The sequence below is a fragment of the Copadichromis virginalis genome, linkage group LG7 (assembly GCF_057382275.1).
Source record: "Copadichromis virginalis isolate Kocher_CV1m ecotype Utaka linkage group LG7, C_Virginalis_male_GT1.1, whole genome shotgun sequence".
NCBI classification, from domain to species: domain Eukaryota; kingdom Metazoa; phylum Chordata; class Actinopteri; order Cichliformes; family Cichlidae; genus Copadichromis; species Copadichromis virginalis.
The window spans coordinates 71,040,080-71,064,460 of NC_140624.1; the positions used below are offsets into that span (position 1 = coordinate 71,040,080).

Sequence of the window (24,381 nt, forward strand, 5' to 3'; positions counted from 1 at the left end):
CGACAGAAATAACCATAAAGGTTAAAGATCTCTGCATTAGACACTGAGGAAGACAACAGGGTGTCAGATGATCTCTGCCCTTTTAACCTACAGCTGCATTGGAACGAGAGAGTGAAGGGTGAAAAGAGCACCCTCCTCCAACAAGGGTGTGCCAAGCTCCAACTCAGCGACTGCAGAGCAGACCCTGTACCACCCAAGAGCGATCAGCGAATGAATGCAGATGACAACTGATTAAAGAATCAGGCTGTCATGCCTGAAGTAGTTGTAGTTGTGTTTTTGAGTTAAGGTGGTCGTTGGTGTATAGTAATCTTACTAGTAAGGATATGATTTAATCACATATTTAATCATATCACATCAGAAATCTGCCACAACACTATTCAGATGTGAAATTATAACAATAGTCATGTGACATTCATGGATAGATGCCCTGTTTTTTTATTCTCACCTGGAGTTTCCAGGTAGAATCACAGTTTTACTTCCTGTTGGATTGCTGCTGCAGCCACCATCGCCTGGTGACACTTTGCCGATACTGACTATAGCCATCCAATCAGATGCAGACTAGAGAAAATAATAAATTGACATGAGTTATAGAAAGACAATTCCGCCAATTTTATTAAACATGTACATTTAAATGAAGTTTACCATTCAAAATCGCCTCACCTCCGGTTCATAGGAAATCGCCAGCTGGTAATCAGTCGAAGAATGGAGGTTGTCCACAGTAAATCTAAGCCCCACCCCCTCAAACACTCTGACCAATCCTAGGCCAGTCCAGGTTACTGGCTGGTGAGATGCACTTTGACGGGGAATGATTTGCAGGGTGTAACCAGGGACCAGAGGTATGCTGGTTTGCTGCTGGATGGAAATAAACAACAGATGCACTGAGGAAAGAGGACGATCTGATTAGCTGAAACATATGAGTTGAGCTGTTTCCAAATTCAGGGGCTGCATCCTTTGGAGACCACATTTGTGGGATGACTATATCACAGCACACCAAAGGCTGCTCCAAATGCGGCCCACTAATGCGTCTTCCTTTTCCCCGGATTTGAAGAGAGTCCGGTGTATCCTTTGTGTCCCAGAGAAGCCCAGACCTCTCTCCCCAGCTATCTCTTCCAGCTTATCCGGGGGAACAGCAAGGCATTCCCAAGTCAGCCAAGAGATACAATTTCTCCAGCGTGTCCTGGGTCTGCCCCTGAGCTTCCTCCTGATGGAACATCACCCAGGAGGCGCCCAGGAGGCATTCTTGTCAGATGCTTGAACCATCTAGACTGGCTCCTGTCGATGTGGAAGAGCAGCATCCCTACTCTGAGCCCCTGCCAGATGGCTGAACCTCTCTAAGGGAGAGGCCAGCCACCCTTCGGAAGATGCCCACTTGTTCATCACTTGTGAACAAGACCACAGGATAGTTAAACTCCTCCACTTGGGGTAGTAACTCATCCCTGACCTGGAGTGGGCACCCCAACCCTTCCGGCTGAGGACCATGGCCTCAGACTTGGAGGTGCTGATTTTCATTACCACCACTTCACACTCAGCTGTGAATCATTCCAGTGTGAGCTGGAGACGATCACCTGATGAAGCCAATAGAACCACCACATCCGCGAAAAGCAGAGATGAGATTTTTAGACCATCAGGTGAAAGCCTTCTGCCCCTTGGCTAAACCCAGAAACTTTGTCCATAAAAATTTTGAACAGAATCTGTGATAAAGGGCAGCCCTAGCGGAGTCCATCACCCACTGGGAATGAGTCCCACTAATTACCGTCTATGCAAACCAAGCTCTTCCAATGGTTGTATAAGGATTGAATGGCCTGTAGTAATGGGCCAAACACCCCATACTCCTGAAGAACACCCCACGGGAAACTCAAAGGGACACGGTCGAATGCCCACAGCCAAAACACTGGCTGGGCAAACTCCCATGCACCCTCATGTATCCTTGAGAGGATAAAGAGCTGGTCCAGTTTTCCACGACTAGGACGAAAACCGCATTGTTCCTCCTTTATCTGGTTTTTATCATGTTATCATAGCATGGCTCAAGCACGTTCATCATAGTTTAACCCCCTTGTTTTGCACAACGGAATATGGCCTGCCGTCTGCAGCTAAACACCCCAATAGCTTTTGTAATAGCTTTAGCCCGATCGGACTGGGCAGCAAAGGGCTGCTTAAATACAGAAAACTCTTCTGCTCTTCCACCTGGACCGCTAGCGCTGGCCATAACTATCGCTTGACAGACGCACCATACACATAACTTTTTTCCTTCTTTTTCGAATCTTCGGATTACGTGGGTGTCAAACCGTGGAGTGGGATCGGTTCGGATTACGGATCAACCGTGATCCGTTGCACCACTAGTACATATCAGCTGCCTCCGAAGTCCCACAGGCGAACCAAGGACTCCTTCAATAGGACTCCTTCTTCAGCCAGGTGGCTCCCTTCACCTCTGGTGTCTAAGGATGGGTATCGAAACCCGGTTCTTGTTGAGAACCAGTTCCCACTGTTTCAATTCCTTGGAATTGTTTGGCATTTTTGCAAATGATTCCCTTATCGATTCCAGTCGCCCCGAATGACGTCACCACGTTGCAGAGTGTCATTTACCTGGCGGGTAACATGGCGCCTAAGCGGCTCAAACACTCAAAAGTTTGGTTATACTTTAGGAGAACGGATGACAACAGGGCAACTTGCAATACTTGTAAAGTAGATACTTCATTTAAGGGAGTAAACACTACGAATATGCAAAAGCATTTGCTCACAAAACACGCAATAACCTCAAATGAATGTCGTGTTTTTAATTCTGCTCCGGACTCGTGAATCTCAACCCAGCAGCAGAGGTAACGTTTGCACGTCCTCTCCCGTTAATGCGGCAGGTAAATAATCAACTAACAGTGCATATTATGTTAGCACGATGTGCCTTATTACAAAACCTGCCATTACTGTGCATTTAGGTGACCAAGATGAGAGAGACAGAGTCTGGCTCAGATGCTGGCAGTTCTTGCTGCAGTCTACCGGTAGCGTCTCCTTTCAGGCCAGGATAGACAAATGTCACAGAGCAGTGACTCAGTTTGTGGTCAAAGGCTTGCAGCTGTTTGCCACAGCAGATGATTTTCAGTAAGTGTATGTGTTTAATTGTAGGCAGGGACATTACTGGATATTCTTGTGTAATTGCTACAGAATAATTTGTGTTATGCTTTGTTATTGCTACAGAAGAATATTTATTTTATTATTTTACAATTACATTTTTTTTCCTGGGGACCCTGTGACACCCATTGAAGAGCCATAGGCTGTGGATCTCTTAAGATCTCACTTTTGGGTTTGTAAGGCCATGTTACTCTTACTTAGAGAAGATATAAAACAAAGTTCTAAGCTAATCAACCTTAGTGTTCTCCTTTTTAAAAAATAAGAATCAATAAGAGAATCGATAAAGAATCGAATCGTTAAACAGACTCGAAAATGGAATCGGAAACATGAAAATCTTATCAATACCCATCCCTACTGGTGTCCACCATTTGGTTTAGGTGTTACCACCATGACAGGCACCAACCGCAGCGCAGTGCAGCAGCTTTGGCGGTGGAGGTGCTGAACATGGTCCATTTGGACTCAGTGCCCCCAGATTCTCTTGGAAAACTGTTGAAGCTCTGCCAGAGGTGTGTGTTTAAGATCTTGCGGACTGGGGGCCTCTGCCAGGCATTCCCAGCACACCCTCACTATACCTTTAGCTGCGCCATGTCTGTCCAATGTCCTCCCCAGCCACCTGATCTGATGGTGATCAGTTAACAGCTCAGCCCCTCTCTTTACCCGAGGGTCCAGAACATATGGCCGCAGGTCTGGTGATACGATTACAAAATCGATCATCGACCTATGGCCTGTAAATGGCCTGTATTTATATAGCGCTTTACTAGTCCCTAAGGACCCCAAAGCGCTTTACATATCCAGTCATCCACCCATTCACACACTGGTGATGGCAAGCTACATTGTAGCCACAGCCACCCTGGGGCGCACTGACAGAGGCGAGGCTGCCGGACACTGGCGCCACCGGGCTCTCTGACCACCACCAGTAGGCAACGGGTCAAGTGTCTTGCCCAAGGACACAACGACCGAGACTGTCCAAGCCGGGGCTCGAACCGGCAACCTTCCGATTACAAGGCGAACGCCCAACTCTTGAGCCACGATCAGCCTAGAACTTTCTGCACTTTGTGCACTTATGGACGATCTTATGTTTTAACATGGTGTTTGAATCCAGGATTCATTGTGAGTCTAAGGTACAAGCAATTTTTTGGAAAAAAAAAACATGGCAAACAGTTGTAGCAAAGCAGTCCAGAAATAAAAAAGTGAGTACTGGGTTTTTATCTCACCCAAATATCCAGTGGAACAAATGTTAGCATACCAAAGAATCTTAGAACATCAAACTTAGCTAACCTTCATCTAAGTTACATGACGTTAGTGATATTGCTACTTAATCGGGTCATGCAAACTTTGGTTAGTTATAACCTGAACCTTTGTTATAAAGCCCAACATTTATGCCGATCTTATGGACTGGACTGGTTCCTATATAGCGCTTTTCTATTCTTCTGAGCACTCAAAGCGCTTTACACAACTTGTGCATTCACATATTTTCTTAGTGCTTTCTAATTAACATTCACACTCCAATGGATGCATCGGAGAGCAATTTAGGGTTAGTATCTTGCCCAAGATATTTGGCATGCGGACTAGGGGAAGCCAGGAATCAAACCACCAACCTTCCGATTAGTAGATGACCTGCTCTACCGCCTGAGCTTATGTCCTGTTTCTTAGGTTTTTTTTCTCTCTGATTAAAATGAAAGTACGTCCCATGATTCTAATAAGAAAATTGTGCTTTCATCCTGCAAGTTACCAAATGCTTGATGAGACCTATTATATTTGTACTGTCAAAATGAAATGAGACTAGTCTCATGCTCTACTCTAGCAAACTAGCTAAACTTAGATTCATTGTTGGTTAAGGGGACTCAGTACCCAGATTCACATGTAGATGAAAAAACAACATACAGATTTTCTGTATTTCTGTTGAACATGCTGACCACCACAGCAGTAGCTGCGACTGTCATGGTTGCCAGGCAACAGGAACCCCATGTTGTAGGCTAGACCGTCCAAGTTCACAGCCTTGCACTTCTGGCCTTCGCTGCCTTTGAAGAATGCAGCCCCTGAATTTGGACACAACCTATAGTCTCCAAATAATCAAAGCATTAAAGTGTAACAGAAAATGGATCTCACCAATCTCTTTCTCATTTTCTGTTGCTGGGCAAGTTGGCGAGCCCGCCGAACTAAAATAACTCGTCCATTTTGGAACTTGGTGTCAAAACCTTGCTCTTTGAAGTACTGCTCACACTGAGGTAACACTCGTGGGTTCAGCTGAAAACACACACGCAGATACTGTTTATATAGTGCAAGTGGACAGCATTCACAGTGCTTCACTTGTTCCACATTTTGTCATATTAGTATGGGCAGAAATCTGTGCCATCAGAAACTGAATTTGAATGAGTTCAATTTGAATTTGAATTGCTCAGATTGAATCTGAATTGTAACTTGAATAAATGCTTTTGAAAACTGAATTTGAATTAGTCTAATTTGAAATTGAATTTATGGTTTGAAAATGAATTGATTTGCTTTGAAACTGCATTTTATCCTTTAAAAATTCAGCTCTCGAATAATTTCAGTTTCACTTCTCACCATTCAGTTTCAGTTCTACAATTCAATTTCAGTTCCAAAATTCAGTTTTTTGGAACTTACATCCGGTTCCAGTTCAAGCGCAGATCAATAGAACTACGTTTTACTAGCGGACCGAAAGTGTTACTGACGGGAATCTACAGCGTCTTGAGCTGAATTAAGACTTCAGAAGTCATTCGTCATGTCGAATGACCAGCGGATAAACTCTCAGGTTGGTAATAAATGTATTACATGTATAAGAACAAGCGTCATGTTAACAAATGATAGCCGTAAGGTAACTTTTATGCTTATTGTAGCTGCTAGCTAAAAACGCTAATTTATCGTAGTTTGCCCTGGATTCAGCTTTGAAAAACAAATATGATCGACTGTTTCTAGTAGAATTCCAAAGTTGTCATCTTGGACCCTCTCAGAGTACCCCCTCTGTATGCTTGCAGAGACCCCTACAGTAGGGAAACATGCAAAACAGTGTCCAAACCTTTGTATTTTAGCTTTATTTATGTCTTACACGGCATCCCAACTCTTTAGCTAACTTAATAACTTTAGCTAACGTGAATAGTTAGTCTAATTCATTAGTGCAGCATTACTGGATCATCTCTGTTTGAAGTGATATAATATGATATACAACTATCACTGTGTTTAACTACCATAATAATTCTTAGGGTACTGAGTGCATGCTTAATTAGATTTTTTTTTAAAGCATACTGCTCCATTACTATGTTTGACAGGCTGAAGTTGTCGGGTCACCTCCTAAATCGACCATCTTTTACAGGTGTTTTGTGCCAGAAATGGAGTGTCCACTGAAGACTGAAGATACTGAATCTCTATGCCTTGCCATTGATCCCTCTTGTGCCTTCATCTAGACAAGAGACAAACTTCACCACTCTCATATGCTCTGTACCTACATCACCTTCCCTGACAGTCATAGCTTGGCTCATCTGAGGGTGAAATTATAAGAATGTGTTATTTTGCAAAGTGCTCTCTAGGGTTCCTAAATAAAATATGGCATTGAGGTCATTTCTTTTGAATTAATCCCTCCTTCTGAAATATAAGAACCTCTCCTGGTTTTAATGGCACTTTGGATTTCCTTACTTTTTGTTCCACTCCCAACCCCAAATAGATGCTGACAAGCTGCCACAGTAACATGGAAGAGGGAAAGACGTTGGAAAGGACTACTACAAATAAACCTAATGCCTAACAATGAAAAGTGTAAAATAATAATATTAATAAAGATAAAAGATAAAGTAACAAGTTTTTAGTTTCTTGTTTATTCCAAATGATCATCCAGATGTCTGTGACATGTGATGACAAACACCATAATGGAAGGCCTTAGTCATCACATGCTTAAACTCATATTTTTGCATATGCTGAACAGGCAGTCAGACATGCTGTAACTGTGGGGTAGAAAACAGCATGAACACCATACAGCAGGGGTCTCAAACTCCAGTCCTCGAGGGCATGGAAAAGTTGCATGACACTGGCCCTTGGGGACTGAAGTTTGAGACCCCTGTCATATGGAATATGACAGGTGTGGTTGAACTGCATGAAGACTCTGAAGCTTCTCTTCTCTTCTGGCAGGACAGGAATGTGGCCTTGTCCTGTGAGCCACTATAAGGATGTACTTAGAGTAGAACTGGACTGTCACCGGCCTCAGGCTCTTCACCCTTTTCAAAGACAAAGCAGTCATTTAGATAAAATATTAGATATTGTTTACCTGTAAATGCACAAAGTAAATTTAGAAATGTTATTATTGTCAAGAGTGAACAAGCACTGATAGTGTAATCTACAACTGTGGCCAAACGTTTAGAGAATGAGAAGTGGTGTTTGCTTATTTACAAAGTTTGCTTGTTTCAGTGATAGTTGTATATCATATTATATCACTTCAAACAGAGGTGATCCAGTAATGCTGCACTAATGAATTAGACTAACTATTCACGTTAGCTAAAGTTATTAAGTTAGCTAAAGAGTTGGGATGCCGTGTAAGACATAAATAAAGCTAAAATACAAAGGTTTGGACACTGTTTTGCATGCTTCTCTACTGTAGGGGTCTCTGCAAGCATACAGAGGGGGTACTCTGAGAGGGTCCAAGATGACAACTTTGGAATTCTACTAGAAACAGTCGATCATATTTGTTTTTCAAAGCTGAATCCAGGGCAAACTACGCTAAATTACCGTTTTTAGCTAGCAGCTACAATAAGCATAAAAGTTACCTTACGGCTATCATTTGTTAACATGACGCTTGTTCTTATACATGTAATACATTTATTACCAACCTGAGAGTTTATCCGCTGGTCATTCGACATGACGAATGACTTCTGAAGTCTTAATTCAGCTCAAGACGCTGTAGATTCCCGTCAGTAACACTTTCGGTCCGCCAGTAAAACGTAGTTCTATTAATCGGCGCTTGAACCGGAACCGGATGTAAGTTCCAAAAAACTGAATTTTGGAACTGAAATTGAATTGTAGAACTGAAACTGAATGGTGAGAAGTGAATCTGAAATTATTCGAGAGCTGAATTTTTAAAGGATAAAATGCAGTTTCAAAGCAAATCAATTTCAAATTAGACTAATTCAAATTCAGTTTTCAAAAGCATTTATTCAAGTTACAATTCAGATTCAATCTGAGCAATTCAAATTCAAATTGAACTCATTCAAATTCAGTTTCTGATGGCACAGATTTCTGCCCATATATTAGAGCCTTATTCCAAAATGGATTAAAATCATTTTTCACCTCAAATTTTTACACAGAATACCCTATAATGACAAAGTAAAATGAGTTTCCCTTAAAGTCTTGCAAATTTATTAAAAATTAAAATACAAACAAATAACATGTAGCTATAAGGAGGAATTGTTTGTAGACCTTTGAGCCTGGACTGTATTGAGGCACGGATCTGGAACAGAAACATTTCTAAAGATCCCAAATGAGCACAGCGGCCTGCATTATTCATAAATAGACGTTTAGAACCACTATTACTCTTCCTAAACCTGGCTGCTCAGCAAACGGTTAGGGAGCTGAAGGAATGGGCTAGAAGTCCTTACTTATAGAGGTCACCAAGAACCTAATGCTCAATCTAACAGAGCTCCATGGTTGCTTTGTGGAGAGACGAGAACCTTCCAGAAAGACAGCCATTTTTGCAGCACTCCACCAATCAGACCTGTATGGTAGCGTGGCCAGATGGAAGAGATTCCTCAGTAAAAGGATCAAGAGTTTGCTAAACAGCATACCAAGGACTCTCAGACCATGAGTAACAAAATTCTTTGGTCTGAGGAAATGAAGATTGAGCTTTTTGGCCTGACTGCCAAGCATCGCGTCTAGAAGAAACCAGCCACGGCGCATTATATGCTCAACACCATTGCTACAGGGAATCACGGTGATATAGAATCATGCTATGGGGATGACTTTCAGAAGGAGGAACTGGGAGACTAGTAATTGTTGAAGGAAAGATAAATGCTGCAATGTATAGTGATATCCTTGAAATCCTAACCTGCTCCAGAACACTCTGGACCTCAGACTGGGACAAAGGTTTATCTTCCAACAGTGCAACAACTCTAAGCACACAGCTAAGATAAGAAAGGTGCTGTCCAGACAGAGCTCAGACTTGCTTTTAGTTCTGGTTCATTTCCTTTTTTCTTGTTTTAGGTTCCATTGCACACTTTAGTGTCTATTTCCGTGTTTCTGATTGAGTTCATTTCTATGAAGAGTTTTCCCAGCAATAAATCTGTGCTCTGAGTTTAACTTTCCATTTCTGAGTCCTGCATTTGGGTCCCTTATCCTGCCTGCTCCACAGCACTGTCTTCTGAATCCAACCTGGAAGTTGGTTCCACAGAAGAGGGGCTTGAAAACTGAAGGCTCTGTGTAAGAGCCAAAGTCAATGTTTATGTTTTTCCTTTTTGTTTTGGTGGCACAGGTGTATAGCTTTACCTGCGTCTCAGGTGATGGTATGTGGGTGTGGTCACAGTCTATTTACCTGATGTCGGTGTTCGCAGCAGGTGTGTTGGGTGAGTGGTTTGTGGGCAAACTTTTCTGTTGACCGTCATTTTTTGGCACACCAGTTAATCCATGCGCTAGTTGGAAATTGATTGAAAGCGCAAATGTTTGTTCTTGTTTTGTTCTTAAAATAAATGCGCAAAGTACTAGTATGACTCACTATGGATTATTGGAGGCGCGTCACAGGGACACAACCAACTCAGCCGGCTGCAGCTTTATTTACGGATGAAAGTCGCAACACTCTGCCTCTCATTCCACTTTTAAATAGTCTAGGAAAGAAGAATGGGACAAACTGCAGAAAAACAGGTGTGCCAAGCTTGTAGCATTGTACTCAACAGGACTTGAAGGTGCCATTGCAGCCAAACATGCTTAAACAAAGAATTGAGGAAAGGTTATGAATATTTATGTACATGATATAATTTTTTTTAATTTTTAATAAATTTGCAATAATTTCGAGTAAACCTTTTTTACTTTGCTACTATGGGGTATTGTGCGTAGAATTATGAGTTGAAAAAAATGAATGCAATGAATTTTAGACTGAGGCTGTATCATTACACAATGTAGAACGAACAAAATGCTGTGAATACTTTGCTGAATGCACTGTAAAAAGACAATTTTACCTATAAACACATATTAATACTGAACTATAGCTGTGTAGGTTCTAAGTCATTCAGGTCATGGTAGCCTAAGGAGCTTGGAATGAAAGCAACTGGACTTCTTTAATTCAATTAAAATTCAGACCGCGGTCAAGTGAGCCATCATTTCTGTGCTTCTACACCAGCCTTTACGGCAGCGCTTTTTATCCTTCATTCCCGATCACAAACATAGACTTGTGCACACATACACACGTGTGCACACATTGCATTGGGACAGTATGGTTGCATCATGCATTTCTTCACCAGGGCTGATGTGTTAGTTGTCCAGTATAGGTCCTCGGAAATGTGGTCACCTTTTATGGATAGGGGAGGGGGATGAGTTTTTTTTCTTGCAGAAGTCCATGACCATTTACTTGGTTTTCCTGGTGTTTATGGTTAGGTTATTGTAGTCACACCATTCTGTCAGACATTGGATCTCATCTCTGTAGGCGGTGTCGTCATCATCGGTGATGAGCCCCATCAGAGTGGAGTCATCTGCAAATTTGATGATGATGTTGCAGGGATGTGTGAGGGTGCAGTCACTGGTATAGATGGTGTATAGGAGTGGACACAACACACATCCTTGTGGTGAGCCAGTGCTGGGTGGATGATCTCTGGTTGCCCACCTTGACTCTTTGTGATTGGTCTGTGAGAACGTTTTTGAACCACGCACATGTAGCAAGGGGGAAGTCTAAGTTTACCAGCTTGACTATAAGAATGTCTGGGATGATGCTATTAAAGGCTGAGCTGAAATCAATGATGAGCATCCTTACTGAAGTCCCAGCATTCTCCAGGTTATGCAGAGCAGAGTGGAGGGCAGTGGAAATTGCTTTCTCAGTGGACCTGTTTGCCTTATAGCAGGGGTCGGCAACCTTTCAGATGATGAGTGCCATCTAAAATGTCCTCAGAAGTCAGTGTGCTGTATGATTGCATTAGCAATAAATTTAACAATGCTCTATATTGACAGTTACACACTATATAGAACAACTTAATAGAATTATACAGTATTTGTTCGCAGATGTTGGCAGCTATCAGCGAATAGTTATCAGCTATTTTGAAACAAAAAAAGATACAGAGTTCTTGTTATGGATAAAAAGTAACAGCAAATGAACTGTACAAAAGAAAATATAAATGCTATTTATGGTCTCCTCACAACAATGATAAGAGAAATAAACTGGGCCAATATGGCATGTTTGTTAATACAGGGATAAACATGTTAATGTGATCTCTGGTCTTCCAATCAGCGACACAGGTCTATGAGTGTCCACCATTCAGATGGCTACCTCACGACACTTTTTGTGTGAGAGAAAATCTGCTCACACAGATATGTAGAGCCAAATACTGTCAATAAGGCCTCTGCAATGTTCTGAATGTCATGGTCCAGGTGAGTACGGGGTTTTTCCACTCCGCTGGGCTCCACCTTCAGGCAGAGACTCCAATCAGCTTCCACACCTGGTTCCAATCAAGTCACCAGCATATAAGACCAGCATTCACAACAGACCTCTGCCAGATCTTCTGCTAACTCATGTTAGTGCTAGGCCGCCAAGCCCTTGTGAGAACCCTTAACTACTGCTTTTCTCCTCACCGTGTTTTCTTTGTCATAGGACCCACCTGGCAGTCGCGCTTCCCAACCTAGATTACTCACATCTCCGCCTGGACGCTGGTTCTGTCATCTGGTTGCTTCCTTTCCATCATCGGACTACACCTGCCTGCCTCCCTGCCAAGCCCCTCACTCCAAGCATATTCTGGATCCTCTCTGGACACCCCCTCCTCGCATGACACTTTAAACCTGCAACGCGTAAGCCCTAACCACCATAGTCTAATCCTTCAGCTGTGATTCACTAGACTGCCACTGACAACTTGTCTCCTCTCATTATAGTGACTGCGTACCTCCATCCAAGCCGCTGCCCCTTTTTCCCATTCCCCGGATCCATCCGTGAAATCTAGCACCTAGTCATAGCACTCCGAGTTTCATGTTCACAGTTTGGCCTCACAGTTCTCAGTTCATAGCTTCCACAGTTCATACCATTCATAGTTTCCTGCTTTTTAAGTTCACTAGGCACAGCAAATAAAGCACTGTGTTCACGCCCGTTTTTCTTCCCTCTGTGTCTGCATTTGAGTCCACACCCACAGCCTGGCCCGCTCGGCCGTAACACTGAAGACAGTAAAACTTGACTGGGAGTGATGTCCAGCAGGTGAAAAAGCTCCATGAACATGCACAGCTATGGATTTCCGCTGCGTTCGTAGTTCTGCAAACTTTGACCCTCACAGAGTCGAGCTCCTGAAGCATTCGAAGTGTTGGAATGTAGAAATTTCAACATCGCTTGAAAAAACTGCCAGCTAGCAACATCCCTCTCACTGGTAGGCGAAGTTATTTTTAGCCAATTACACGTTGAACCTGGTAGTTGGGGTTGTTAGCCAAGTTACCGTCATTAAGAAGCGACACAACTAATGTGTCTATGCTAGTTAATTTGCAATGTGTACCACTGGCCCGGCCATTTATTTTTTAATGCACCTTCTCAGATTAATTCACTGCATGTCGTGCCCAGGGCTGGACTGGGACAAATAAAAATCAGCCTGGGCATTTTGACTACAGACCAGCCCCCCAGGTATTGCAGGGAAAATCATAAAGCCTTTTAATGAAAATAAACACTGTTGTGACAGTGATGTACACCGTCTTGTTGGTATGATTTCTATACATTTTACATCAGATAAAAACTTAAAGCGAGGCATTTTTAATGAGAATAAGAAAGAAAAGTATGTGTCCCCTTTCCCTGTTAATGCCCTGCCTGGCCTCCTGGCAAAACTTTGCTAGACATGCCCCTGCACAGTTACCAGGTGTCAGGTGCTTAGAAAAGTATCCTGGTGTTATTTCTCTGTCAGAAACAGTTCATAACTTCAACTGAGCTATTTTTACACATTGGCCAGCACCTGGCCAATACACCACCTTTCATTGTTTATACCGTTACAAAAACTAAAACAAACAAAAAAACATTGGCCCATAAAAACAAAATTCACTATTGGCCCACCGGGCAAATGCCTGATATGCCCGATGGCCAGTCCAGCTATGGTTGTGCCATCAGTTAACCCTTAGCTTGCCAGCTGTGGCACGCGTGCCCAGGGTTGCCGACCCTGGTTGGGGTCCAAACTAGGTGTGATGCAGTCCTTTATGTGCTTTAAGACCAGCTTCTTGAAGAACTTTGCGACCACTGGAGCACTGATGGTGGTGGACTCGGAACTATTGTTGCTGATTTCAGGCAATGAGGGGCAGTGGCATGTGACAGGGAGAGGTCCAATAGTCTGGTGAAAACAGGAGCCAGCTGGTCGGCACAGGCTTTGAAGATACTCCCAGGTATTCCATCTCGGCCAGCAGCTTTTCTCTGGTACTGCTCTGCAAACCTAGTTTTCTTGAAGAGTAAATGTGTGAGGGCTGTGCTCAGAGAAGGCTGTGGCAGAGCGGTGTGCATGGTAGGTGTGTCTACAGTTCTCTCAAAGCAGCTAAAGAAGTGGTTAAGTTCCTCTGCTAATGAGATGTCCATGTTATCCGTATTTGTCCCATTGCCTTTGTAGTTGGTGATGTGTTTCAGGCCCTCCCATACCTTCTTGGAGTTGTTGTCTGAGAGGTGATCCGATAGTTTATTTGAATAGTCCGGTTTTGCTGCTCTGATGCCTTTTTTAAGGTCTGCTCTTTCTCTGATATACATATCGTGCTCCCCAGATTTGTATGCAGAGTTGTGTGCTTTTAACAATTCCTGAACTTTACTCGTCATCCAGGTTTCACAGTTGGGGCTGACCTGGACCTACTTTTCCGTGGTGACAGTGTCCATGCAGTGCATAACTCACCACTGCAGATGTGTGGGTCTATAGGTCGCCATGTTCGAAGACATGCCACTCTGTGAGGGCAAAAGAGTCCTGCAGCTGAGCCAGAGCTTCCTTAGAAAAGGTGTTAATGTTTCTGATGGTGGGCTTTGTCCTTTTCCTGAGTGGTGTGTATGCCGCGACAACGAGCAGGGAGAGGTGGTCGGGCATACTCAGGTGGGGGAGGGGAACAGATCTGTAGGCTTGCTTAATATTTGAGTAAACATGGCCCAAGGTGTTATTCCCTCTCATGTGGCATTTCACATGTTGTACAAATTTAGGCAGCACAGTTTTTAAGCATGCTTTGTTAAAGTCCCCTGCGATGATGTGTACTTCCTCTGGATATGTCCGTAGCTGTTCGGAGATCGTGTCGTTCAGGTAGGCAAGGGCTGTGCTAGCATTAGCGTCTGGTGGTATGTAGACTGCTGTTATTAGCACCGCAGGCAGTTCTCTGGGATGTTGTTGATCCACTGATAATCGCTGGTAACGGGGTTCTGGCTGTCATAACTGATGTTGTATAATTCCCAATGACTTAAGGTGAATTTGGCTACACAATAAGGGAAACAAAAGAAAAAGAAAAGGAAACAAAAAGAAAAAGAAGATCACCTAATTGGGGGCCCTTAAACAACTGCGACTATGTGCACCACCATGTTGTACTAAAATCTACAAGATATTAAAAATTTATTTAAAATCATCTGCAATAGTTGACATAGAATTGTCAGTTGAATACTCCTTTTAGTTACCTTCTTTACATGTCTCGCAACTTTTCTCACAAAATGCTGCATCTATCTATCTATCTTAAAGAACTCCATTCACTTTCTTTCCAAGCTCTGTGTCAGGTGGCTTGTCATCTGTTACACACCCGAGAAGAAGATGATGGATCAGCAGAAGAAGAAGGCGATGGAGGAGGAATTGTAGAAGACCTTCCTCCTAGCAGTGGGAAAGTGAGTTCAGCCTCATAGAGGAAATAATTCAGTGCAGGCAAGAAGTACCCAGGTGCAGGGTCAGAGCATCGCCGACCAATCATGTTGGGTAAACAGCGACACTGTCCATCCTCTGGAGAACACCTGACGGGACAGGAAATCCCCCCAAAAGACAGGAAGTGACACACTGGAGGCTCTATGGTGTCAGTTATTAAGAGTCTAATTACTGCTTTTATGATGAATTTCCAGCTCACAACAGCGTGCCATACCTATAAGGTAATAAACTGTTTTTTCTGATTATTTTACTGGTATTCAGTTGGTGCTTCCTGTTAATTTTTCTTCTTTCTCAAACTAACCTGTGATTCAGATCAAACTGACTGTTGATCTTTATTCAATACTTTTTATAATGTTTCACACAAAATAAAGACAGAAAGAAAACATACGTGCTGCCGTGAGCTCCGCCAATATCACAGTTACAAGGTGAGCATCTGAACACAGAGTTTCCCAAACCCCAGAAATCTGGCTGAACACAAACACATTAAAAGACATTAAAATCAGACTTTTCTTTCACTCAGACTGGCTAAAATGTTGTGATATTTGCTTTAGAATCACTGTGTCCAGGCAATCATTTCAAACTAAGGACAAAATATAGTTTACTTAAACACTGTTTTATGCTTTAAAACTCATTCATCATTTATTTTGAAAATTCAGACAATGCTTGCAGAGTTTGAATGAGTTTTTATGTGCCTTCAAATCATACAGTTTTTGTTCTTCTTCTTCTTCTTGCTGCTTCAGGAATGACCACAGCATTATATTTATTAGATAGTTTTAATGTGATTCAGATATTTTGATTTTCCATTGTTATCACTACCTACATCCGTGTTACCACATCCGGGATGGAAAATGCTCTCACTACATGACAGTAACTGATGTTATTAGTACTTCAGTATCTTCTTAGATGAAATTTGAGATTTTATTACTTGTGTTGTGGAACTGATGAGGAAACTAAATACTGGGTTTCATATTGTATACAAAAAAATTTGTGCAGTCTTTAACTGCCAGCGCTCTTAAGCCTGTTGATGCTGTGTATCACAGTTCTCTTTTTTATGACTAGGGGCAGTTTCAACAGCAACCACTCTATTTTCTATGACTGCCATCTCCAAGTCCCAGAAAATCCCATGGGGTCCACGAACTATAGAAATGTTTTCAGTGGGAGACACATTTCGTCATCATCATGTGACTTCTCAGTCTCAGCTGATTGCAGGTTTCCAACCTTATGAGCAGTTCATCTGCACAATGATTAAAACTAAAACCACTGAAGGAACAATGGGCTGTGAGCTCAGTTTTGTAAATGGCCTCCTTGACTCCATGCTCAAACCAGCATTCCTCCCTGTCCACGATACATCCTCACCATTGAAAGAGTGTCCACTGGCCTGTAGGTGTAAATAGACTGCAGCGTCCTGGCCTAACCAGGTAGTTCCTCTGTGTTGTGGCATCTGCTTAGCCAGAGGTTGTTTGGTTGTAAAAATCAGCACTTAACAGTGTACAGGGGTAGGCAACGCCAGGCCTCAAGTGACAATGTCCTTCAGGTTTTAGATCTCATCCTGGTCAACACACCTGAATCAAATGATTAGTTCATTACCAGGCCTCTGGAGAACTTCAAGACATGCTGAAGAAGTCATTTAGCCATTTAAATCAGCTGTGTTGGATCCATGGCACATCTAAAGCAGGCAGGACACAGGCACTTGAATCCTGGCATTACCTATCTGTGTACATTATATTCCTTAGGTTGGGATTATTATTTGTTTGAATTATTTCCCAGCTCTATTATCAATTAAATTTAATGAGGATGAAAGGAAGCTAAAGAGTAAATTACTTATTTTACAGATGTGGCCTACCAGACACCGATCACACAGCGGTCCACTTGCCATTGGGTCACATTCACAAGTTCCTGTTAGCTGATCACATGACCCAACACTCCCCAAAGGATGACACCTGCACGCTGAAACACACACACACACACACAGTCAGCCTGAAAGTTTCTGTCATACTCATACCTTTAGCTCGTTGAAATCATCATATACACACAAGCAGGAGCTCCTTTGTTGAGAATGACAACAGGACAAATAAAGTTGTTTGGTCACCCTGACAACCCGTGGGGTCATCCTGCCTCAGGCTGAAGAAGCCATGTTTGCAGCGATCACAACGTTGACCCTCCACATTTTCTTTGCATACGCACTGACCGCTCAGAGCGTCACACTGACCGCCGCCACGTGAACCAGCTGGATCGCAGTTACATGCTGAAACACATCACCATTACATGGTATGACATCATCATCCCAAAGCTGTTACGTCATTTCACTCAATGCAGATTTATTTCTAAAGGACCAGATCAAAACAACATTATAAATTAAAGACCATACAATAATCATCATCTTGTTATGAGACAGCTTCCCTGAGAAACAAGGGGCTGATCTGTGTTGGGTAATCACCCTCCTCCTGAGGCTACAGTCATATCAACATAAACAGTGCTCTCGTTATTGTGCCATCAACTACAGATAGACAGTCTGCTACTACTGTGATTGAAATTGGCAATTACACACATTCTGTTTGCGACAAAAGTTATGCATGATACCATAGCTGTGATAAACTGAAAAAAACACTACACCCAAATCTACTGCCATCTTGATCAGAAATGTAGTGCTATACTGGAGCCAGGAGTGGACTTATCGGTCCACTGGGACACCGGCCTAAGCGTCATTATGGGCTGTGGTGAGGAGCCCATTTGATGAGAAAACAGCTTATGGACCAAGTCAAATTCATGGACCAAGCACGACTCCATCAGCCACAAACTTGCTGAGATTTAATTACCAGAACAACTGTCTGTGAAGGTTCTCAGTCATCCAGGTCATTGTAGTCTAAGGATCTTGGAAAGAAAAGCGTCTGGACTTCTTTAAGTTGCTTGAAGATGTTTCACCTCTCATCTGAGAAGCTTCTTCAGTTCTAAGGTCAAATGGTTGAACTCTGGGATTCTCCACCTAGAATTGAAGAAGCTTCTCGGATGAGAGGTGAAATGTCTTCAAGCAACTTAACGAATATCTGAATACCTGTACCATAAACATATTTTACTATCAGCTTTCACTGAGTTAATGGAGACTGTTACTGCACCATGTTGGTAAAAGTCATAAAGCACTGGGTTTGACATTCAGACATTACTGTTAACATAGAAAATATCCCATAAAGAGCTGCATTCTGACAAACATCCAGCCGCACCACTTCAGCAATGAAAGAAAATAATAGAAACAGAAAAAGGTGAGACTCATTTCTACAGGAACAGTGAGAGCATGAATATTCAAAAAGTAAAATAACAATAAAAGCTTACGTATGCAGGCTTGTGGGTCATCCTTCGCTCTCTGCGGATCCTGATACAAAAAAGGTTGACACTGTTCACACTGAGGCCCCATCCTGTTGTTGCCGCAGTCATCACACACACCGCCGCTCACACCTCCAGTCGCTTCGTAACGAGCTGCATCAAAGTGACACGAGTCCGAGTGACTGTGGCAATTACATGCTAAGAAAGACAGAAAACAGCATTTTAAAGTATAAAAGTTATGGAAAAAAATAATCATGTCAACAAACAAGATACAGAGGTGTTTAAGATTATCAAACAAATTTAAGTATAAAACAAAGATAACAAAACGGAACACAAAACGCAGTTTCTAAATGAAGTGGTTTATTATTACGGGGGGGCGCAATTCCAAACCATCATGGCCCTGTGTGATTAAGTGATTGCCCCCTGAACCTAATAACTGGTTGGACCACCCTTAGCAGCAACAACTGCAATCAAGCATTTGTATTAACTGGCAATGACACTTTTACAGCCGTGGAGGAAATTTGGCCCACTCATCCTTGCAGAATTGTTGTAATTCAGCCACACTGGAGGTTTTTGCAGTATGAACTGCCTTTTTAAGGTGATGCCACATCATCTCAATTGGATTAAGGTCAGGACTTTAACTAGGCCACTCCAAAGTGTTTTTTAAGCCATTCAGAGGTGGACTTGCTGCTGGGTTTTGATTATTGTCCTGCTACAGAAACCAAGTGCGCTTCAGCTTGAAGTCATGAACAGATGGCCTGCTATTCTCCTTCAGGATGTCTTGGTAGATGGCAAATTTCATGGTTACACTTACCACAGCAAGTTTTCCAGGTGCTGAGAAGGCAAAACAGCCCCAAACCATCACACTATCACCACCATATTTTAATGAAGCTATAATGTTGCTTTTCTAAAATGCTGTTAGTTTTATGCCAGATGTAATGGGGTGCACACCTTTCAAAAAGTTTAACTTTTGTCTTGTCAGTCCCCAGAGTATTTTCCCTAAAATTCTTTGGGATCATCAAGATGTTTTCTGGCCAAACTGATACAATCCTTTATTGTTCCTTTTGCCCAGCCACCTCTTTGCTGTAAGAACAGGAAGTGCTGTTTAACATTCACATTTTAACCTTGTAGACAATAATGGTCAGAGGTTTATAATTTTAAACTCCAAAAATTCTGCCAGAAAATGAGATTGGAGTGTAAAATTTTACTGAATTTTATTCCTCCTATTCCTATTTTTAATTTGTATTAATTTATGTTGATAAATAATGTCAAAGGTCTAGCTGGTTTATTTCTAATGGGAGAGAAAAGGCAGAAAGCTAATTTCACTCAGAGATGGAGACAGATAAGAAAGAAGGAGAGAAAGGAGAGAGGTTAGAATTAAAGGAAGGATCCTCATTTAAAGCTCACATGGAAGTAGGGCTGCCACGGTTAGTCGACTAGTCACGACTACGTCGACTATCAAAATCGTCAACGACTGATTTAATAGTTGACGCGTCGTTTGAAGCTTTGTAAGATCCCAAAAGACGCAGGAATAAGTAGCAGGATTTAAGAGTGTAATAACGGACTGAAACAGAAGATGGCAGCACTGCATGTACAAGGATGCCAGCTGCCGTTAAACCCCGAAGAAGAAAAAGTAGCTCTGACCCAGAATTCATAGCGCAGCCCAGCTCAGTTTCCAACAATGGCGGCAGCTAGTTAGTTTTAATGTTACTCTTATTATTCTTTCTGGGTCACAAAATAAACGTTTAACATATTTTCAGGCGAGAATGTAGCTGTGTAAACCTCAAATATCTGCTCAGTTTATCAGGACACCGCATATTTTCAAAAGCGCTCTGACGTTTTTGGAGACGTCTGTTACCCACTAGCTCGATAGCTAGCCGGGGGCGAGGCTCACTAGAGCCCGTGAGAACACCGGCAAATCATTTTCAAACCCACCGCCGTCTTTCGCTACTCAGGTTAAACACGATATATGAGTCACTTAGATAACTTAAAAATGTTGTTGTTTGGCTTTTTTTTTTAGTGTTTTATTTGTTCCTGAGTAAATCGGTTTGTCTGAGATTAAAGTTATAGTTTTTACACAGCTGAATAAACATCAAGCAGACAGCTGATTATCAGAAGTGTGAGATGCTCCAGAATTTACTCTGGTGTCCTGTTATATTTTAGACAGCAAGGAGTTTATTAAACTTCACCGAAACAATCTGCAAATTTCATTAAAATTTAATAAACTATCATCTTGTCTTTATTTTTAGTTAGCACAGACCTTAAACACTTACAGCTGTAAGCTAATGATAGTTATATAAGAGCAGATGCTGCTGGTGCAATAAGCTGTATGTTTTACGTCCAATGGGTGATGATCTGATTAGTCGACTAATCGCAAAAATAATCATTTGTGGCAGCCCTACATGGAAGTCCTCATGTCTCTGAATCTGTACGTGACACATGATGTTTGTTCATAAAGTTGCTGCTAAACAAACTGAGGCAGGCTGTGTTATTTAAAGGCTGCAGGTTAGTGCAGGATGAACAGGAGAGTTTACTGCACTGTGATGGGTTCAAAGTAAAGAACAGTGTGACTGCTGCACAGTGGCTGTGGGATCATGGTCACAGTTAGCTTCCATCAATTGCAGCAGAGACTCACTGACTGAATTCATACCAACTCTATAGTGTAATATAAATACAGCATAAACAGGGTACTGTCAGGGTAGAGGATGGACTCAGCCAGGACAGGTCAGGAAACATCTGCTCACATCTGGTTGAATTCAGCTGTGTAAGAAAATGGACTGAAGCTCTCAGCAGAAATGGTTGTGATTGTTTTCCCCACACTGAGACATTACAGCTGATTTTATGTTCCCTACCTGCTGAATCCGCGCTGACCTCTTCCCTGCTTATTTCCTGTTTAAAGTCCCCCTCTACAATCGAGGCAACAGGAAACAGAGCTATTTTATTTTACTTCTTTTTCGCTGCTCATGTTCTACTTTTCTGATTCAAGGTGAACACATTTATTAGAATTAAAATGATTTGAATAAAAATTTAGACTGAAATAATGTATTATAATTTACTAATATTATTTTATTATAACATTAATAAAAAAAAATAGGTGGTAGAAAGTCTAAATCATGCTTAAATTGTGCAAGGTTGTTCTATGACCACACACAGAACCATTTATTGTTACTGAAAAGTGCTGATATTCAATTTTAAAATGGGACAAAAAACCATCAAATGCATCACCTGAGCTTCTAGTTTTGTGTCTTTCATCTATTTTAATTTAACCTTTGTCTGGATCTAAAATAGATCAGAACAAAATAAATAATTCAGTCATTAAAGTGGACATATACTTTTGACTTTTAACCAGACAGCAAAATTTCATTTCACATCAAAGGAATGTGTTTAAGAATGATTGAAAATCCCTAATAATCATATGCTATCCACAAATGTAAGCAATTCTACTTACTACTTACTCTAGTTGTAATTTGATATCATGTGAGGTATTCTGATATCTAAAATGAATCTGTAATACAGATGTAGCTTCTACAGAAGGAAGTTGACCTTCTGCTGCCTCAGCAAAAGTTCTTTGAAAGGGAAAACTGATTTCTTATTTTTTTATACGTTCAGGCTTTGCAAATATGCAAACATTTTGCAAACATCAGTTTGACAACTGAATCACAATGACATTTGTGTATTAGCCAAAAACCTAAAAATATTTTTGATAATGTTTCCAACAATCTCTTTTTTTTTAAATAAAACATTAAAAAGTGATACATTTATGTCAATTTGAGTTACCTCGGCAGATGTCTGCTGCACCCTCTCCTCCAGGCTTCCAGGGGGAGTCGTTGTGAAAATCCTGACATCTCTCACAGTTTTCTCCAGCTGTATTGTGCTTACAAACACATTGTCTGTGAACCTGAAATCAGAAAATATCTTTACCTGCTGAGCTCAACTGCAGTTTCAGGTGTAGTGTGATGTCGAGGGGAAAATGATGCATACACACATTTGATTAAAAATGTGCAGAGGTTATATTAGGACTCCATCTATTTTCCCCTGCTGGCCAGAACACCAGTTTTACCCAAAGACCACTGATTTGTGGATAGCAGAGGTCACACATGCATGATGACTTTTTCTAATTCTTAAGCCACAGCTGCCCAAATACATATAATCTTTTCTCTCAATTTTTGCCTTCATCTTTAATTTCTTTTTACTGACTTTCAAGTTCTTGATTCGCCTTTCAAAGCTGTTTGTTAAAAACAAAAAACCCAGCACGTTAACATTGATTAAATCACAATACAATACAATTTTATTTATATAGCACATTTAAAACCAAAGTGCTTCACAATAATGCAATAAGTCATTGTTATAAAATATTAACAAAGTACAAAAACAAGTACTAGTACTAATCCTAACAGATGGGAAGCACTAATCACTTTAAATAATCAAGTTAATCACTGAAGGACGAATAATTTCAGACCGGCTCTACTCCATACCATGCCAGGCTGGGTGAAAACGTCCCTGTGGACTCCAGCCATGGGCACACACTGGCTGGCGTGTCCGTTACAGAAACAGCTTCCTTGAACCACCATGTTGTAAACAGAATAGTAATATTTGTCCTGAGGGTTCCTGCGTTTTCGACTCAGCAGTGTGTCACCAAGTGTGAAAAGACGTGTGAAGTTCACCCGAATGTTTGTCACGGTGGTCAGATCTGAGGATGATGATCAGAACAATATTCAGTTTTACACGTTTCCCCTATTCCCATTAAAATGTTCCATTTGACAGACACATTAAAAGTGTCAGGGCTGCTGAGCGCCATTTGTTAGGGTCTATCTTCAGTCTGTCGCTGGGAAGTTTTTCCCAATGATGAATATGCAGAGAACATAATTGGAGATACATTTTCTGAATTTCAGGAGGGGGACTACGCCTCTAAACACGCCCCTTCCAGCTCTTATCTATATATAACCATTTATATATATATATATATTTATATATATATATATACATTTCTACAAGCTCTTTTGTCTCGTTTTCGTGCACCACTCTCCCTCTCCTTTTTCAAGTCTTTCACTTCTTCACTTCACATTAGTACATGAGGGATCTGCCAGGCCTAGGAGACGCCTCCAGTTCAACTCCAAACTGCAGTTCAATTCATGTTTAAGCCATTCACTATTATCTATTCAAAAAAAGCTGTTAAACCTCAAATAACGACGTGGGCCCAGCTAGTGAATGATACATTTATTGGAGGCTCATTAGACATCTATTGTACCTCTTGTTAAAGAGCGTAAACCCCTGAGGCAAAAAAATGGGTGAAAGACTAAAACCTGCAGTTCCTCTAATGTTCGCAGCACATTGGTCCCCTTAGGCTATGTTCACACTGCAGGTCTTAATGCTTAATTCCGATTTTTTGATCAAATCAGATTTTTTTGGTCTGCTCGTTCACACTACAAATAAAATGTGACAGCAAACACGCTCTAGTGTGAACCCTCAAAGCGGCCCGCATGCGCAAAGAGATGTCACACACAACGCGCTCCGTTTAGACCCAGAGAAAGCAATATTGTTTGACTGATGGACCTTAATATAAAGACTTGTTTCAGACCTTATGTTTCCCAATTTTGCTTTAAGTTATAAAGTTATTTTGTTATTTACATATGGCCTAGTAATTATCCTTATTGCTGTTTTAGAGAGGAGCGGTGCTTTAAAGGATAGCTGCAGATTTCTGTCAGAATCTGCAGATTATACAGTACAAATAAAATGTTCACGTTTCTCCAACGTTGTCTTCCCAACAGTTTTACTAACATCTACACTTGCTGGCCAGGAAGTGTTCACGATGTCTTCTCGTGCACTTCTCCGGTGCTAATAATTGGCATCTGTCCTGTGTCAGTGATGTAAAAGACGGATTTAATGCGACATGATCATTCAAACTGCAGTCGCTTTCTAAAAC

General features: G+C 41.6%; 1 protein-coding gene across 1 annotated transcript in view; it reads right to left on the reverse strand.

Moving 5' to 3' along the window:
* lamb4 (laminin, beta 4) overlaps positions 1 to 24,381 on the reverse strand; it is a 70,835-nt gene that overhangs the window by 40,856 nt on the left and 5,598 nt on the right. Inside the window, exons 8-17 of the mRNA XM_085465081.1 lie at positions 22,934 to 23,148; positions 22,236 to 22,356; positions 18,468 to 18,656; positions 17,230 to 17,385; positions 16,984 to 17,087; positions 15,529 to 15,608; positions 15,025 to 15,229; positions 5,233 to 5,370; positions 661 to 852; positions 446 to 558 (exon numbers count right to left, since the gene is read on the reverse strand). Coding sequence (XP_085321207.1) covers positions 446 to 558; positions 661 to 852; positions 5,233 to 5,370; positions 15,025 to 15,229; positions 15,529 to 15,608; positions 16,984 to 17,087; positions 17,230 to 17,385; positions 18,468 to 18,656; positions 22,236 to 22,356; positions 22,934 to 23,148 — 1,513 coding nt within the window. The remainder of the gene's footprint in view (positions 1 to 445; positions 559 to 660; positions 853 to 5,232; positions 5,371 to 15,024; positions 15,230 to 15,528; positions 15,609 to 16,983; positions 17,088 to 17,229; positions 17,386 to 18,467; positions 18,657 to 22,235; positions 22,357 to 22,933; positions 23,149 to 24,381) is intronic.